The sequence below is a fragment of the Oryza brachyantha genome, chromosome 2 (genome assembly GCF_000231095.2).
Source record: "Oryza brachyantha chromosome 2, ObraRS2, whole genome shotgun sequence".
Taxonomy (NCBI): Eukaryota; Viridiplantae; Streptophyta; class Magnoliopsida; order Poales; family Poaceae; genus Oryza; species Oryza brachyantha.
Window position 1 is genome coordinate 19,064,530 of NC_023164.2, and position 19,073 is coordinate 19,083,602.

At 41.8% G+C, this 19,073-nt stretch overlaps 2 protein-coding genes across 2 annotated transcripts; both read left to right on the forward strand.

Annotated features, from left to right (window-relative positions):
* The first annotated feature begins 7,253 nt into the window (after window positions 1-7,253).
* Window positions 7,254-8,672, forward strand: LOC102721620 (CBS domain-containing protein CBSX5-like). The gene is made up of 2 exons (XM_015833645.1): window positions 7,254-7,603; window positions 7,744-8,672. Exons 1-2 carry the CDS (start codon window positions 7,254-7,256, stop codon window positions 8,606-8,608), a joined length of 1,215 nt encoding a protein of 404 aa, XP_015689131.1. The 3' UTR covers window positions 8,609-8,672.
* Window positions 8,673-12,047: 3,375 nt separating this feature from the next.
* Window positions 12,048-17,715, forward strand: LOC102721903 (expansin-B16). The gene is made up of 4 exons (XM_040520900.1): window positions 12,048-12,456; window positions 13,932-14,238; window positions 15,145-15,274; window positions 16,954-17,715. Exons 1-4 carry the CDS (start codon window positions 12,270-12,272, stop codon window positions 17,146-17,148), a joined length of 819 nt encoding a protein of 272 aa, XP_040376834.1. The 5' UTR covers window positions 12,048-12,269; the 3' UTR covers window positions 17,149-17,715.
* Window positions 17,716-19,073: the final 1,358 nt, after the last annotated feature.

Below are 19,073 nucleotides of genomic sequence, written 5' to 3' on the forward strand. Positions count from 1 at the left end.
AAGAAGTTGTTATGTATTTTATGATAAAATTTGAATGCAAAAAATTACTATATTTGTGACAGAGTGGGTATTAAAAAAAATCAAAAGCTTACTCTCACATGAACAGGAAGTTAGGGTTTGTTTGGTTGGTGGAATATGCCTGCATGGGAGATGACCGTCCAGGTTTTTGATGTGTTTGATTCGTGGGCAAAATTGAATATGATGGTTCAGAAAAGGAATATTCCACGAAGATGCTGAATAGATGTATCCGGCCAAATTGGTCGGATGAGCTCATCCACTCTCACTAACCGTGATCATTAGTGATTGTTTACGGGTAATTAGCTTGTTTTATCATTAATTAGTAATTAACATGTTTAAATTAGTGTTAATTAATGATGATAGATATATTTTATTAATAATTTACACTAATTACGATAAGATCTATGATGATTAATTTATTTTATTATTTATTAGTAATTCAATATGTCCATTCCATCCATCCTCGTCCATCTAACCAAACAAAAAAAATTAAATCATCCTATCCATTTAACCAAACATAAAACTGTATCACCGTATCTATGGCCATATCTCATCCCACCTTACCAACAACAGTGAGACTAGGAGACATTGGCTTACGTTCTTTTGACCGATGAAAGAAGAAACTAAAATATTATCTAATTCTTTGATAGCTATTTAATAGTGCAAAGGATATAATTAACTACTATAAAGTTAAAAAATCTACTTCAAAGATATAATATAATAAACTTATATATAATTTCTTTTTGCAAAACAAACACCATTTAATAGTGCTGGAGTGTGTGTGAAAACTGAGAAAAAAACGTGTAATAACACAGCCATTGTACTAGGCGTTACTGAGTAGATTTAAGACATGTTATTTTGTGAGAGAACATAACGATATATTTTCTGGATAAGCAATAGCAAGCTATATAAATTTCACACCATACACCAATTTCAGCACCTCACGAATCAAATTGATTCAAAACGCGACAAGCACGCAACATCAATATATAGGTTTGGTACTCTGGTCAGTGGTCACAACAGCGACACCCTCGTCTAGTAGTCACCTTTTCTAGGTCTTAATCCGATCAATCCTAAAAAAAAATGCTACCCTATTTGCATATGCGTATTTCAATGGACGACGTCGTTAATTTTTTATTATACGACCATTCAACTGATTAAAAAAATACATAATTATGATTTATTTTATTATGATTGAATTTATAACAAAATGTATTTTAAGTAGAACTTATATATTTGCATATATTTTTTAATAAGATAAATGGTTAAATATAGAAAAAAGTTGTCACAGAGTACTACCTCCATCTCATTATAAATATGTTCCTAACACTTGAGAAGCAAATTACTTGGGAAGAAAAATAACTGCAATGACTCTCCCGCATTAAATAAAGAAATGATACAAAGTCGGATGTAAAATAGAGAGATTATGGAGATGATCGATGAAGCAACTGGTACTCTACTGCAAATATACTATTTGCGATATAAATTTAAATTCTAGAAATACAACTTTAAACATAAACATACAAAAGAGAAAGCTCTTTTAAACTCTTGATGGGACATTCCTTATTATTTAGAAACTAAAAAAAATGACAAGATAGACCAGCGTGGGGGTATTTCCCTATATAAAATAATCAAATTTAACCTAATCAAATATAACTACAAGTATACATGTAATAATCAAAGTTTAATTTGTTCTTATGTTATAATCTATAGATGTCAAATTTTAACATCTATGTATGTGAAATAATATGTCATATTTTAATATATCTTGCTTTTTTATAAATATTTCAATGACAAGTAAAAAAGAGAAGACATCTCTTCGGAAGGTTATATCCATCCTACCAAAAGCTGTATTTTGCCTTGTTCAAATAGAAAAGTTTATAGTCTTGATTTATTCTTAACTTGCGAGGGGCCATGTGGAGCGGCGAATCGGGCCTGACTAATTGAATTAGGCCCAGTCCAACATAAGTGTAACTGAAACAGAATCCAGTTTAGCCAAAATTGGGGATTTTTTTAGGTACACTTCTGTGCCCATGAGTAGTCCGCATCCTACTATACTGGACTGGTAGTAGTGTAATAGAAATTTTAAAAGGATAAAATTAGAACTAAAATATATAACGTTGTAATAAATTTGTGTATAGTATTTCATATTAAAATAGATAAATTGCTAAGTACTACCTCCGTTTTATATTATAAGACTTTTTAGTTTTGTCTAAATTTATTTATTGATGAATGTATATAATTCATATATGCGTCTTAATTCATTAGCATCCATATAAATTTAATCAATACTAGAAAGTCTTACGTTGCAAAACAGAGGGAGTACATCTTATTAGAGTTTCAAATAAAATATTTAATATACATATGAAAACATGTAGTTAGATTTAAATTGGCAAAATTTGCTACAGGGCATCGAAAAAACACATAATTAGTCGGTGGATACCGTAAGATCACGAATTTGCTGCAGGACACCACAAAAATGTGATAATTCGCTACTGGGCACTCCGGCTAATTTTTTATTATTTTCATCGTCAAAAATTTTAAAAATAACAAGATTGCCCTCGCTGGCCAACACGTTATACGCCCTTGTCGATCGCTGGGTCGCTGCCGTCGCCGCCTGCTCAGTCGCTTTGTAGGCTAGGGTTTGGATGCGGTGTGGCGCCGAGACCAACTAGGTCTGGTTCGACTGGACCCAATCAATATAACGGGTTGGCCACCGAGGGTAATCTCGTCATTTTTAGAATTTTTGACTCTAAAAATAATAAAAAAATTGGCTAAAAAATTGGCTAGAATGCCCTATAGCTAATTACCACACTTTTGTGGTGCCCTGTAGCAAATTCATAATTTTACGGTGTCCACCGGCTAATTACGTGTTTTTTCAATGCCTTGTAGCAAATTTTGCCATTTAAATTTTACTACATACTACTCTTCCTACCAGAGGTACCATAACAGTGCAGACAACTTTCACAATTTAGAACAAACCCCCTAATTCGCGTGCAAATTGGATCGATTTATCCCTCCTACTGTCTTTGAACCAGACACCAGAGTTCCCATTGCGAACCACTGGCCTTCTATTCGTGTGGCTGTGCGTATTGACGGGGTTAAAACAAAATAGACAAAGATATCACTCGTTTGCTTTTTAATGATTTAAATTAAGTTTAGATAGCTACGAGGATCTGAGTTTGGACCGAGAGGGAGGAAGAGGATGTATATACGACGAAAAAAGATAAGCTAGAACTAAAGAAATTTCTGGAACAGGTTATTGGACACCTGTCTCCCCTGATATAGCTCCGTCCCTACTGCACGAATCTTAGAGTGAATTCAACTTTTTCAAACTGTGTGCCTATACGAATCTTCGAGTGAACCTAACAGTATAAAATTCATATATTTCTTTCTAAAAATATGTGGCAAGATTTTAACAAGCCTGGTTAAATCGCAAAACAACGATGGAGTTTAATGAATTACATAAAACGTTACTGTAAATCGCACAGCTGTCATTGTCTACTCCTGCTCATTGGCTTATCAGCTAATAAATATTAAAAGATTTGCCTATAAATTACTTTTATGCATTTTTTATGGCTTATCAGTTTTAGCTGAACTGAATAGGGGCCATGGGCATGGTGGTTTCCTTCAAATGGAACGTAATGGAACGGAACGGTGATATGCTTCTTGACCTCCTAAACGTTGCGACTTTTGTTAAAACGTTTCTCTCTATATATAACTATTTTAAATCTTTTGAACTTTTATTATGATATTACCCATGTGACATGTTACAACATGATTTTAATTAAAAAATATCATTAACATATTATTACCATCATTTTCAACATATGTCATCTCTGAATTGTTGCATATACTCATCCATTTCTAAATGAACGATACTTTAACTTTGGACACAAATTTGACTATTTATTTTATTTGTTTTCTTGAAAAATACCATTTATTTTGCTGTGACTTATTTTGTCTTTACAAGTATTTTAGACACAACATATATTCCTGAACACTCAAACTATTTTTTAAGTGAGACTTATGGTCAAACGCCGAGTCTAAAATTTTAAACATTATACTCTATAAAATAGAAACAGATTTGTTACCGGCATTGTCGGGGCATTTGGTCCTACATTATCTTTTTTTTTTCTCTTCAGACAAAATAGTTGGTGCGTGCTTGATAGAGTCCACAATGTTCAATTTTTTTTTCTAAAAAATAGGGAGCAGGTAGTAAATGGCATCACCACTCACGCCCCTATTTTTTTTTACAAAAAATGTACAAATGATGGTTAATTCATTTAGTTACTCTCATATAATTACCCTAAATCATTCAGCTATGCGGCCTAAAAGTACATATGATCATTTAGCTCAAAAGAACTGAAAGGCAAGATATATTGTTACCAAAGAGGGAGATATCTAAACCATATATTAGCATCCCATCTTTTTTCTTATCTATTATATTATATATATATATAAAGTAACAGGAAAAGAAAGCTTCACGTTGCTTCCTATGGGATAAAAATTCTGTGATTAATCAGAGAAAAATAAAAGAAAAAAAATAAAAGATCAATCGGACAAGCAGGGAAAATATCACGCCTCAATCGAATCTTTTGGAATAAAGAAACGATCAATATAATTTTTACCAAGTACATGTCACAAACGGGTACGTCTCAATCAGATCAGGCACGTATCGATCGCACAATGAAAAAGAAAGTATCAGTCGGACAATGAAAATAATTAGTACCGTAATTAGATATGTTTCAGCCATGGATCAACGACGTACGAATGTGATTAGTCTGATGATATGGTGCTACAATTGGTTTCCAAGAACACAATCTATATATTAAAAAAAACACCGTTATATCATAATATATCTAGATCATACGGTCTAAAGATCCAAATTTTCGATTAAAAATTTTAAAATAATTGATACTAAGAAAAAAGACCATCTATAAATACAATTTAGAAACATCTAGAATCTAATTAGAAATACAATTTTGGAATTAAAATAAAATAAAAAAAAGAGTCCATATGTAAATATAATTTAGAAAAAAACCCAAATTTTGGATTAAAAATTTTAAAATAATTGATATTAAGGGAAGGGACCATCTATAAATATAATTTGAAAACAGCTAAAATTCCGGTTAAAAAGTAAAATTAATAGAAAGAGTCTACATGTAAATACAATTTAGAAGTATTTAAAATTTGAATTAATTATTATCCATAAAAGAGTTTATATAAAGTACAATTTAGAATATAGATAAATAATGTTCGATGTAAAAATAAATTTAGAAAAAAATAATTTCGATTTAACAATTAAATTTACTATTATCAAGATAAGATACTCTATATAATGATGCTAACCGCACATTATGTGCGGGCCACCATGCTAGTTATACTTATAAGCCAAAATTTAAATTTTTAACCTTAAATTTAAAGTTGATTTTAGGGTTTTTCACGGAAGTTTATTGTTCAATTTTGGCTTTTAAATATCTAAGAATACGTATATAAACTTTTTATATCCAAATTATTTTTCGTTTGTAAATATATCATTTTTTTTACCAAACACCCACCAATCACCCCTAACAGTTTAGCACTGGTTTATCAATACACCGCTGTCAAGTCTCGACTTAACCGTATGAGATCAAAGCACACAAAATGGTCACACAAGTGTCGTCATGGCTAGTCTCGTAATTCGTAAATGGTGGTATGATAATTCGTAAACGGTCTCACCATTCAGCATCTCTGCTGTCGCATACATGGGACCAATACATGTTCAATTTGCCTTTCCTTACCATGTACACGCGAGCGGACGCAAGAAAGACGCACATGGTTGGACTCATCACCTGATCAGCAGCCACGACGGACGCGATGCCGAAGTCAGAGAAAGATGCGCCCTGTCCCCGTACGTCCCACTAGCAACCAAATCTCAAACGCAAATATAAACATCCGTAGTTTAGGGCTGTTCGAAGGAAAACTAAATGTTTTGGATTCTCAATAAATAATTTACATGAGTGTTATTGTTTGTTTATGTATTTCTATTTCTCCATTTTTCTACTCATATGGACATTCAGACCGAATAAGCCCTTAGTAAAGATTACGATGAAAAAGACTATAATTCTTATTAATAAATGGGAAATATATGATTGTAGAGGTAGTTGGGATAAGAGAAAGAATTAATATGCTTATATTACAAAACAAAAAAAACATACAAATACTTATATTTTGTATATTTTAGCGTGAAGAGAGTAGCATACATAATTAGAGGCCAATTCTTTTCCAGAACAGGCAGAAGCACAGCCCGTGAACAGCTTTTCAGAAGAAAAAAATAGTTTACTTCTAGCTCCCTCTCGTTTGTCTTACCAACTCTTTATTTTTGAGCAATTATACTAAAGTTTGGTAAATTATAGATATATGGATTACATTTTGGAAAGTAGGATTAAAAAGTGAATAATATTATAGTATCTATATATGTAAAGGAGATTAAAAATAAAGTATTATTTTCTTTGATAGAGATACTATTACTATATGGCTTTTTAGTATATTTGAGAAATATCTTAAGATACTAAAAATTTTGCGTGAAATTTTATTACCTTATGGTGTACTGAATTCAAGATACTAAACTTTTTCATTAAAAAATAAGTATCTTTTAAGAACGATAAAAAGCTCATTATTATAGCCCGTGGTTTTTGAAGACGAACACGTCGACCTGCCGTGCCAAAATACAGCTATTATCTGAGTAAAGAAAAAGAACACATCTGTTGTCACGCCCGCCGACGCGCCGTACCTATCGAGACGGACGATGGCAGATCACATGGCGGCGGTTGGGGCCGTATCGCTACGCGACGAGGAGATGATGCATGATGGAGCCGCAAGATGCCGTCGTATGCTCTGTTTGGCGTGCTTATCACCTTCCATGGACCTTCGTGGCCGTGGCTGACTCACTCACTGGCTGTAGATCAGGCTTCCTACCCCCTTCTTCCGTACAGATACAAACCGACTCAGTAGCTGGGAAAACTGTTACTCCACATGCAACGGCGCGGCTACTATTGCTGGCTAAAAATATTTGCGCTCCAATTTCCAAACATCGCTGCAAAATTATAGCTCAGGGCACACCACATCTTCGCGTCAGCTGCTCATCGCCACTTATAAAGTACCGTGTTCACTGAAATATACTACCCTCTCCGACACGTCCACCCATTTGCGCTCAAGGAGTGTACTAGGTGCAGTTATCGATCGGCGCGTGCATGGCGGCGAGCCTACTATCCCACGTCGTCTCCGACCTCTGCATCGGCAAGCCGCCGGTGCGCGTTATGCCGCCGTCCACTCCCGTCGCGGTCGTCCTTGCGGCGCTCCGTGCCACTGCCGGCGCCGACCCCTTCGTGTTCGTCGATGCGGAGATCAACTCCCGCGGGAAGAAGACCCCCGCCGGGTGCGTCACCAAGGTCAGCATCGCGGACGTGCTCTGCTATGTGTGCGGCGACGCGGACAACCTCACCGACCCCGCGGCAGCGATCGGCCGGCCCGTGTCCGCGCTCGCGGCGGCCGCGGCTGGAGGCGATCACGGCGCCGCGTTCCGAGTCGACTCGCAGACGAGGTACGTATAGTGCGCGCGTGACAGCCGGCGCCGTCGCTGGTGATTCCTCTCTGGTTTCGAACTGTTGCTCTTAACCGTGGAAATCTACGACGCACAAAGGGAATTGAAGTATTGAACTGTGTTCTGGTTCAACTTTGCAGCCTGCTCGACGCCATTGACGCTTTGCTGAGCAACGGCTCCCAAAGCCTGGTCGTCCCGCTCCACGCGCGCGCCAGCAGGAAGCACCACCTCGTCTCCGGCTGCTCCCCTGCCAACGGCGGCGCCGCTCACTACTGCGTGCTGACGCGGGAAGACATCGTCCGCCACCTCTTCAGCTACTCCATCTCCCTCTTCTCCCCCGTCGCGGCGCTCACCGTCGCCTCCCTCGGTCTCGTCCGCCAGGACGTGCGCGCCGTCCATGCCGACGACGACGCACTCGACGCTATCCCGCTTCTGCGGAGATCCATCGCAGACGGCACAGCCGTGGCCATCGTCGCCGACGAAGACGCCCTGGTCGGCGAGATTTTTCCCGGAGTTCTCGGCTCGTGCGACGTCGATTCATTGTCTGCGGCCTTCGCCGCGCTCTCTGCCGGCGACGTCATGACATACATAGACTGCTCATTGTCTCCGCCAGAGTTCTTGCTTCGCTCAATCCGGGCGCAGCTCAAGTACAGGGGACTGGACGCCATGGCCGACCTCATGGACACAGCGGACGCTGCCTCTCTGTCGTTATCCCCATCGTCTACCCCGTCGGCATCGTCGGACGAGGATTCACCTTTGGGTCATGCGCGGCGCGCAAGGAGGGCCTCTTCGGGAAGCTTCAGGTGGCGGTCGACGGAGGACGTGGCCGCGTGCCATGCTGGGAGCTCGCTAGTGGCAGTCATGGCGCAGGCTCTGGCGCACCGAGTCGGGTACGTCTGGGTTGTCGACGAGGTCAGCGGCGCCCTAACCGGAGTCGTGAACTTCGCAGATGTACTAGCCGTGCTCCGCGAGCATCTCCGTGCAGGTGCCACGCAGATGAACTGATCAAGTAGCAGTTCATTCGCAGTTTTGCACTTGTGTGTAATGTTTTATACGAACAAGAGATAAATTTGGCCCATGCGGAGTCACACCGTCACACATATCCTTTTCGAGAATCCAGCCCGCAAAAGTGCATTCAGGCCCAATCACTCAAGTCTAGTTCCGCTGCCAACAAGTTTTCGACACATCCATATCAGTTAATGGCCGTATTTAGCCCAATAGACTTCATTTTATAACTCAAAAGGAAGCCCAGCCCCAAACGCTCGCAGGGCCAATGTGGGCTGTGGGACATTCCTTTTTGTGTCGTTGTTCCTTTCCTTTTTTGGTGCGTATCCTTGTAGAGTCCTTGTATACAAAAGTGAACGCGCCCAGAAGATCACGACTTTTCCCTTGAATAGGGAAAGCCCAGCCGGTCTCCCTGCCACGCCACACTGATCCGGCACACCCATCATAAACAACGATCCGGCACCCATCATAACACGGGGCGCGCAAGCGTAAAGCTGCTGTTCCCGTCCGGCTCCGTCACCGCCGCTCTTTCCCGCCTACCAAAGGCACGAACCCCAACCCAACTAACCCCTGTCTCGTCTTTGACCTCTCGCCGGATGCCTGCACGGCCCGACTAGCAGTACGTATCAGGATTCACACCAGACCAGAGGCGCCGCCGCGCTTTCGGTTAGGCGCGCGAAGAACAAAATGCATAACTTTGGCCTCATCTAGTTCCTAAAAACACATTGAATTTTTGAATATCTAAATAAAGTATTAAATATATATAAATATTAAAACTAATTATATAGTTATAGAGGAAATAGTAAGATAAATCTTTTGAGTTTAATTAGAACGTAATTAGCCATAAGTGCTACAGTAACCAACATGTGTTAATAACAGATTAATTAGCTTTTCAGGCGGAATCTAAAATTTATTTTGTAATTAGATTAAGTTTAATACTTTAAATGTGTTTAAAGTTTTGATGTGATGTTTTTGAAAAAAAATTTGTAAACTAAACAACCCCTTTGTCACCGGCTCGTGGTTTCTCGTTTTCACATCACCGGGGAAAAACAACAAAACGCGATCTGCTCTAACGGCTCGTAACTGTACTACATTATTCTGTTCTCTTTTTCATTTCTTGGGATGGTAATACTAGTACATTATTCGGTTTCACGTGGAGTCAGGTGATCATCGATTCGATCGAGCCTAACAGCCCGGAAAGAGAGAAAGGAAAGAACTTGGTGGAGCATATGCTGCATATCGAGTAGCGTACTGTAGGATGGGTCCATGGGTCCGTACTGGGCAGCGTCTACTCTAAGCAATCTACAGTGGATTATCTTAACTTAATTAACACACTTGACAGTTTAAGTACGGAAATATGTACGCCTGTACATACCGCAGTGGCCGCTCAACTACTCAAGCAGCAACGCTACCCAAAATTTACGCCTACCTCCGAACTCTGCAACCATGGATTAACCCATGCAGAGGTAATGGGGCAGCTCGTCGTGGAGCACTGAGATGAGCCCTTAATGATGTGGACCATGGAAGGGTTGGACCTTCGCTGTGCTGGCTTGGGACCTTTTGGAGGTTCACTAACTTTGGAAACTCTGACAGCAGGTTAGCAGTAACCGCCATCTGCGTAATTGTGAATAGTTTATACTGGAGCAGTACTTTAACGTTTTTGTTCGGACTGAATGAACCGCTGGCTTCCAAGCGAAATTTATAGCCCTGGTCCCAGTGAACACGTGGTGCTTCGATTAGATTACAGATCACAATAGTGAGATCCTGTCTGTTTGTGCGCCACACACAAGGTAACAACCAGGCTAGTCTTCAGCAATGCTAAAGCGTGATAGTCGAAATCAATGGGACGATAAATCAACCCACCTAACGCATGCTGCATGCACGGCTCATCATACGACTTAAAAAAATAGGAAATCAACTGCCTTGACCCCAAGGTGATCGCAAGAATCTTATCCTATAAAGCCAACAAAATGCAGGCAATATACAAATTAAAGTAGCCCGTAAGATCTAATCACTGATGAAATTTTGGAGAAAGGAACCAAACATGTAGGTCAGATCACAGTGTAGTGGCAATATACACTGTTCGGACCCCAACAAGTAGCCTAACACGGTGACAGCCATCCAACTGGAACTGGAGTAACAAGCAAACAGACCAACGATTAATTTACGGAGGCAAATGTACCTTTGGTCCGCTACCCCGCGGCCCTCTCTCTCCAGTCCCCAGGTAGTACGTACGGCCCGGTGCCGCAAAGCCGCAACGGTGAATCCACCCGGCGAACCGAGGCGAGGAGTAGCAGCAGCACGCGAGACGGCGACGATCTCTCGCGATCCGAGCGCGAGCGACGGATGCGCGCACGCACACGGTGTCGTACTCGTACGTACCCTCGTGGTCGCGGGCGGCGCGCGGCCGGATCGGTGCGTGCCGCGCGCGGGCACATGGCGACCTCGAGAGGGGGACAGGAGGGGGATGAACACAGCGCGGCTCTGGCGGCCGTATCCCGGCATTCCGGGCCTTCCGGCTTCGGCGCGTACAACGACCGTGGCGTCCATTCCGTCCCCACCGTACCATCTTCACGCGCGGCGCGCGGCATTGGTGCCACTCCTTGGTCATTGCCTCGCTGAATTCTGAGAGCCTGAGATAGTGAAGACCGAGGAAGTAGATCGATCGACCCGCTGGCATGCTTACGCGGGGGGGGGGCGGCGGGGGGGCAGGGGGGGGGGGGGAGATCCATATATGCGGGTTATTTAATTTGGTGTTCATGGTGATCGATCAAGCCTGTCGAGTTACGTTTCTGGGGAGCGTACACAAATCACAAATGGCCAGATCCGCTGCCTTGGCTCCCGCAGCTACATCCCTGCAACTAGTTAAACAGCTCATAGGAGTGTAGCAGGCGGCTATAGCACAATCTCAGCAAAGGCAAACGATGAAGCCTGAGCTATATTTTGTTACGGGTCCTGGTTAAGGTTTATGATACAAATTCTCAAGGACAACGATGTAAATAAATAGAAATAAGCGAACAAACCTTGGATGGTTAGACAAATATGTGCCAAATAGCTGGACGTTGTATACTACTACATGGAAATCCAGAGCTAGAAATATATGTCTGCTACTGATTAACAGACCCAGTTACCAGCGTGCAACTTTACACGTAAAGAACTCAAAACATATAGTAGTATCAGCAGTGGGATTAATTATCGTGTACGACAATAAGCAAGCCCACGACCAATCATGTGGCAAAAGTCAAGCTCACCCCCATTATGGCAGCAACCGAGAAAACGGACGGCTGGGGTTACCCAGGTCGATCGAGCACTAGTCCTGCATGCATGTTACTAGCATGTACTACAAATACTGCGTGCCATCACCAACTTTTTTCTACCGTTGTCCACACATTATAAATCCAGCCACCACCCTAGTGTACTCTGGCCCGTGCATCCCCATTCCCCAGTGTCCCTTTTAATCTTTCATGACATTTGTTCAGAGAGCTCTAGCTGCTATCCTGAGCTCTCTCTCTCTCTCTCTCTCTCTCTCTCTCTCCCCGAGAGCTTCGGGGACTGGGGCTTCTGGAAGGCTTAAAAGCGACCACACCACAGGGAGAGTGAAGTGAGCTGCTCCTGCATACAAGACGGCAGTAGCGACAGTACAGCTGCTCAGCTCTTCGCTATGGCAGCGTTCTCCCTGCGCTCGTTTGCTCCCATGTTGATACGCTCTGTGCTCTTCGTCTCTCTCCTTTGTGCTTCGTTCTTCTTCGACTCCGGCGAGGCTGGGGCGGCGCACAGGGTGGTCGACCCGGAGTGGCACCCGGCCACGGCCACCTGGTACGGAAGCGCGGATGGCGACGGCAGCGATGGTGAGCACTAGCTCCTACCACTTAATTAAACACTGCAGCTATGTGACGTAATTATTTAACCTCAGCCATTTCCTGCCAAGAGAGAGAGAGAGAGAGAGAGAGAGTAGTAGGTAAGCTTAATTTACCTTTCGCAAAAGCTTGAGTCTTCAACTATGGCGGCCTCGGTCGGTCGCCTGACTGCATTTTTGGAGAAAGCACGCATTGCGCGCTGCGTTTGATACACAGGGATTTCGTTATTTTCTACCCTTGCATTTCATAATTCTTTATTATTTCGAATAAAAAATTCCATAATTCTTATTATTTTGAATAAGAGTGTAATTTAAATTTTTAAAATAACTTTTAATATGTAGTTTGAAATTACTTGTACATCACGTATATAAATTTTAATAAAAAATATGGCCAAAGATAAATTTAGAAAACCATGTTATTGTCTAAAACAAGAAAAAATATTAAATTGGAGTGAGTACGTTGATTACACTAACCGATCGAAAAAATGTTGGCTGATCAAAGGTTGGTAATTAACCTTCGTTGACATCCTACGGCTGCAATTTTTCTTCATAAGAAAAATCCTTATAGCCGTTGGCACATTTTTGGCGCCTCTAGCTCGGTAGTTGGCACGGAATTTCGCCGGGCCTACGTGCATTCCCGCACTGGTGTCACGCGAGGACAGGTGCGTCCAAAGACTTTAAGATTCGCGTGCGTGAAAGATAATGGCCGGCACACGAGCGTGGAGCCTAGCTAGGTCGTGCCACTGTGTCGGGTCCTTTAACTTTGCCGGATTTACGACTAGGAACCAACACACAAAACAGAGGACAAAAGAGCTGAATTAATCCCACCGACACTGCCGGTATATTTTGCGCCGGACAGAAGCAAACAGGTAACAGGTAAGTGGGTGTACGGATCGGGAGAAACTAACTTGCACGTCAAAATTTGCACCGTTTGTTATCATGGACGAACTGCATAAAGTGCACACCTGAGACCTGACAAAATACTGGACTTACGTTAGGTTTGTTCTCTTTTACCACGAGGGTTCGTGCCATCAGGCGTTCAGGCCTCGCCTTACGATGAACGCATCTTCACAAAGTTACTGACCTCCCTGTCCGTTATGCAGCCACTCGCCCGCTCACACCTCAGCTCCTCCACACAAATGTTCGCCAGATCCGAGTCACCAGTGCATGCCCACCATGAGTCCATGATAGATGTTTCCATGTGTAAACTTTTTCCTCCCGTTTTCTAGTACCTGGCACTATGGCCCAAATTAACGAACTGTTCATTGCGTGTCCATGCAAGCATGCATGCCGTCCCTCCCTGTCTATGGGACCGGTCGGCTGTAAACTTCTAGTAGGAGTACAGGGCAATTAAGCTAGCTGTAACTCTCGAGCAAATTCAGACTTTCAGAGTAGAAAGTAGTAGTAGTAAACCGAACCTGCACACGTGTGTGTGTCTAAACGTGCTCTTTTATTTTTCTTTCGCAGGCGGCGCGTGCGGGTACGGGACGCTGGTGGACGTGGTGCCGATGAAGGCGCGGGTGGGCGCGGTGAGCCCGGTGCTGTTCAAGGGCGGGGAGGGGTGCGGCGCCTGCTACAAGGTGCGGTGCCTCGACGCCGGCATCTGCTCCCGCCGCGCCGTGACAGTCATCGTCACCGACGAGTGCCCCGGCGGCGTCTGCGCGTTCGGCCGCACGCACTTCGACCTCAGCGGCGCCGCCTTCGCCAGGCTGGCGGTGGCCGGCCACGGCGGGCAGCTGCAGAACCGAGGCGAGATCTCGGTGGTGTACCGCAGGTGCGCAGCTAGATTTAATTACTCGATCAGCTTACCGTAGTACTCCGATCCTACACGTACCTATAACGATCGAGCGGAAGCAGATCCAGCACGGCGGCGTACGTCGTGGTCCGTACGTTGCCGTTGTTGGTATGCCTGATCCGTTTACTGGAGACGCAGCCACTTGGAACTAAAAAGAAAGCCACTTGAAACTCTGTCGAAAAAGTACGTTCCTGCAGCTACCGCTGTATTTTTTTTCCCGGCCGACAATGGTACGTCATGCTTAATTAATTAGAGTAGAGGCCAAGGTTAAAAATGCCGAGGCATAAATGAGAAGAAAAACAGTGTCAGATCTGAACTAGGGCAAGTACTAGTACAGAGAGGGACCGTGCGGTACACATGCCTCTGCGCTTGCAGTAGTTGGACTGTTCGAGTGTTGGATCTTGGAGGCGCCATGCAACGCAAAACCCCTCTTGTCACGACTTCCCACCCGGTGTGGTCATCCATGCCTTCTCTCCATTTGGGAAATGATTCTAAACGTTGCTAGGGTCGTAGAGGGAAACTAAAGATCGACTGCATTCCTTGCTAGTTTGGAATCTGGATACCCTGGCCTGAAGAAAGTAAGTGGCCACCGTTTGATTATTTAGAAAAAAACCGAAATGGAAATTCACAAAAAAATGCTAATAATAAAACATTTATGTGTTCTTAGCAATTATAAAATAAAGACGATAAAATAATCTATAATAACAAAAATAAAAAAGCAATTTTATATTTAAAATATTTTAATTTGAACTTATAAGTATAAATAGAAACGAAACCCAATACTAGCCGGCAGCTGCAGAGAGTTTAAACTTTGTCAATATTCAATGGATGCGACGAAACAGTTTTTACGATTTTAGCTGCTCACGAGTGCGTCGTCGTTTTCAGGACGGCGTGCAAGTACGGGGGGAAGAACATTGCCTTCCACGTGAACGAGGGCTCGACGAGCTTCTGGCTCTCGCTTCTCGTGGAGTTCGAGGACGGCGACGGCGACATTGGATCCATGCAGCTAAAACAGGTAAAATAAAATGTTCCAACTCGATTGCCGTCATCAATTTCAGGGCTTGGCTGCAATGCAGCTTTCTGTTGTTTGCATTCCCAACTGTTGCTCGCTTGCATGCACTCAACTCCTACTCAACTGCAATTATAATAGAATAGTGGTGTGCTTACCTGATAGAATGGGGAAATGGTGTACATTGGGGGATATATCATATAGTAGCTAGTATGGTGCAGTGCTCTGCTTTCAGGGCATCCAGGCATGTGAGTCAGTGATTGGGGGACATGGCTGATGATTTCCTGGATGAACAAGGCAGCATGGGGGCTGCATGCCTGCATCTAGGCCCTTTGCCCATTGCTTCCCTTTTGTTCCTGGGGCAACAATCTATGGTTCTAGAATCACATGTTCACAGAACTGCGCCACGCTAAAAGAAACTAGACCGATTGGCTAAAAGAACTCTAGAGTCTAGAGCAATTTTTGCAGTTAGTCCTCTTGCGAGTAAACCATTATTGCAGCCAGAGCCCAGGCAGATATTACCACTCTTAAACTGCACGGTAACAGTAGTCAGTAGGGTTTGATTGTTTGTCTTTCTATGGAAAAAAGCCAAACTAAATATTTACAAACAAAATGGGGTTTTTTTTATCATTCTTGAAAAGTATCTCAAGATAACAAGAATTTTAGTATCTTAAAGATACTACACTTTTTACACTAAAAATGCTTGTAAAAATCTAAATCCACGTGAGATTGGAATACAAACTTACACCGTGAATATATGTAACATTATGTATCTCAGTACTAGGAGTTGGATAGATTAGGCTATAGCACTACTCCGGGAACAAAATATTCATTAAAATTACACTTAAAAGTTTTTAAAAAATATAATAGAAAATATAAAAGACAAACTTATGTAAAATATACTATTTCAGCCCTATATTTTAGCAAATTCTAGTTCCTTCCTGCTATCCATTATATCTATTTATCAGCCATGGGTGGCATTTGAGTTGACAGCCCAAAACACGTTGCCTGGTTGTCCCCTCCTCGCCTAATTACGCTGCTCCTTTTAACATATAACCACTAAAGATATTAAGATAAGGGCATGTTCAATGGTAAAGCTTATTGTGGCTTTATCCTAAGTCACGCCAGTAACAAGAGTCTATTTCATAATGATACATACAAAGATAGAGTCAAGTATGATTTCTATATTAATTCAATAAAATATTTTTATTACGCTAGTTTTCTTTTCATACACCTACATGCAAGAAAGTTTCCTTGAATAAATGCCAAGAGTCGACTCTAAGTCGTTGTCATGCATGACAACAACTTTTCTCTCTTTTTTCCTCTCTTTCCTCCATGTCACCAAATTTACTTACGTGACGATTAAGAGAGTCAGCTATTAAACACATTTGTACGTGCCCTAACACATGCACTCGGCTTTTGGTCCAAAAGTTCCGCAATAAACTCCGCTATCACATCTCACCAGCCGTGCATAGCATCGTTCTTTCTTCTTCCTTTTTTTCCCCTTTCAGATTAGCATCGCTGCTTGTTGGATTATCAGACACAGTACCCTAACACCCTTCATTCTAAAAACAAAACATTTCTGATCCTCTTAGCGAACACTTTCACGTCTCCATGTGTCATTAGTACTTGGTACATTCTGAAGTACTCGCAGAGATTAATTTGCAACCTTGTCGTGGATGCAGGCAAACTCGGCACAGTGGCAGGACATGAAGCACATCTGGGGGGCCACCTGGAGCCTTACGCCGGGCCCACTGGTGGGGCCCTTCTCCGTGAGGCTGACAACCCTGACCACCAAGCAGACCCTCTCGGCCCAGGACGTCATCCCCAGGAACTGGACCCCCAAGGCCACCTACACCTCTCGCCTCAACTTCGCCTAGATGGAAGCCTTCCGGCCCACGTCTCGTTGGCTGGGCTCCCAAAGGAGGCCCGGCCCATACGGCGTACGGCGTAGGATTTATTTTTCGGATGAATTTGTGTTGTGATTTATTTCTTCGTCGCAGAAATTGGAGTACTCCAGCTTTGTTTGTGTAGCTGTATTGATGTATGTGTGAGAGTGAGGTGACAGTGCGTGGGACTGGCATGTGGGCCCATGTAGCCCTCTCCGAAAGCGGAGAGAGAGCGTGACTGGTCGGTGTTTTGCTTGCCTTCCTGGAAGGTTGGGATCCCATCAACCCATGTGGTTATTACTGTGAAAAAGGAGACCCCGGTGAAGATCGGTTGCAAGGACAAGGATTGTGCTGATCCTCAGGGACTATAGTTAAGTGCATATATACTTGCATAGTTGCATGTGTGTGTTGTATGTTGTATGGTTAAATGTTGTGCCAACGGTAGATGAACTTTGTGTCGTGTTCCCTACTTCTTCCCTGTGCACCCTGAAATCTGATCTTGTGCATGATTATTGATTTGTTGCCAATTAATGTATTAAATGTGATCCTAAACAGATGTTCCCATATTGATGTGAGTCGTTTTGAAGTTATGCATGCGATCCATATAGTTTTTTCCTTCCTAAATTAAATTATTTTCAGACAATTAATCCTAGGTAATATAACAATTTGCTACTCTAAAGATGGAGCTAGCTCTGCTCATCGGGGTTATTCAACCCCAACGTGATTTCTAAATTATCTAACTAAAGTAATTGTTTTCATCCATAATTTACCGTGCTATTGCAATGGAGCTAACAATGGCAATTTTTTTTACTAGCTTTATGACCATTCATTGACTTGCACTAGGCCTACACAATCACATGATGTGCCTATATGGTAATTAATAAAAAAAGGTTTGCCAAGTTGCAAGTTACTTCTAGTTAGGGATGATCATTCGATTATTTCAATCAATTTGGTCTCCTTCTTCTGTCTTAAATTAAAGTTAGGTCACTAGAAACTCAGAATTGATCGGTCTACAGAAAAAAAAAATGACCTAACAATTCGGTCTCGATCTTGGTCATGACTGAAATGAGAAATCACACAAATTTTCAATACAAAACTCATAACAAAAATTTGCAAGAACGCCAAGGTAAAGACTTTTATTGGGTTGCATGCCTAAAAGAGCAAAGATGAGAAAATAACTTAGTAGATTGTAGGTTGTATTTAAACAATTTTTTGTTAATGGTCTTTTCGGTAAACCAAGTCGGCTAACCGAATGAACCAAATTAAATTTGTCTTTTCCTTGCCTAGGACCGAACTAATGATCGAATTTCTTGGTCTGAGTCTTGGTCTTTTCGGTTCTGTCCTTTTCTAACCCTTACTTCTAGTAACTAGTTTATTTTATCCATTCTCAAGTTGGAGATCTATTTGTAACTAATGGGACTAGTTATGGGATGGTTACAAGAGGGTATAACCCATCTAAACTTTAATTTTGGAACTTAGTTCTAGCTAGGGGGTGATTATTGTTTGGTTTTTTCATAAAGAAAAGTCAAATGACATATTTGCAAATAAAAAATAATTTATGAATAAAATATTTATATACATATTCTTAGTAATATAAAAGTCAAGACTGTAAAATAAACTTCGATGAAAATCATAAATTAAATTTAAGGCTGAAAATTTAAATTTTGGTTTATAAGCATAAATAGAAGAGAAAAGATTGAGTTTCGGTGGACATTTATCAAATTTGGGGTTATTAATTTTACACAAATTGGTATTTCGGACCATACCTGAGTTAAAACAGGGTTATTCGCTTGTTTGGACCAAAACCAAAAGGTGATAACAGCTGGTAGTGTTTGAAACAAATTATTGAACGGATAATTGAATTATTACTTAATTTTAGGAATAGTCAATATTACCATAAATAAGCTTAACGATAG

What these genes read in the sequence shown, in the direction of transcription:
- LOC102721620 (XM_015833645.1), top strand. Translation starts at nt 7,254, where the DNA reads ATGGCGGCGAGCCTACTATCCCACGTCGTCTCCGACCTCTGCATCGGC. An exon ending in CGAGTCGACTCGCAGACGAG is followed by an intron (nt 7,604 to 7,743) that starts GTACGTATAGTG and finishes TCAACTTTGCAG; the next exon opens with CCTGCTCGACGCCATTGACG.
- LOC102721903 (XM_040520900.1), top strand. Translation starts at nt 12,270, where the DNA reads ATGGCAGCGTTCTCCCTGCGCTCGTTTGCTCCCATGTTGATACGCTCT. An exon ending in GGATGGCGACGGCAGCGATG is followed by an intron (nt 12,457 to 13,931) that starts GTGAGCACTAGC and finishes TTTCTTTCGCAG; the next exon opens with GCGGCGCGTGCGGGTACGGG. An exon ending in ATCTCGGTGGTGTACCGCAG is followed by an intron (nt 14,239 to 15,144) that starts GTGCGCAGCTAG and finishes CGTCGTTTTCAG; the next exon opens with GACGGCGTGCAAGTACGGGG.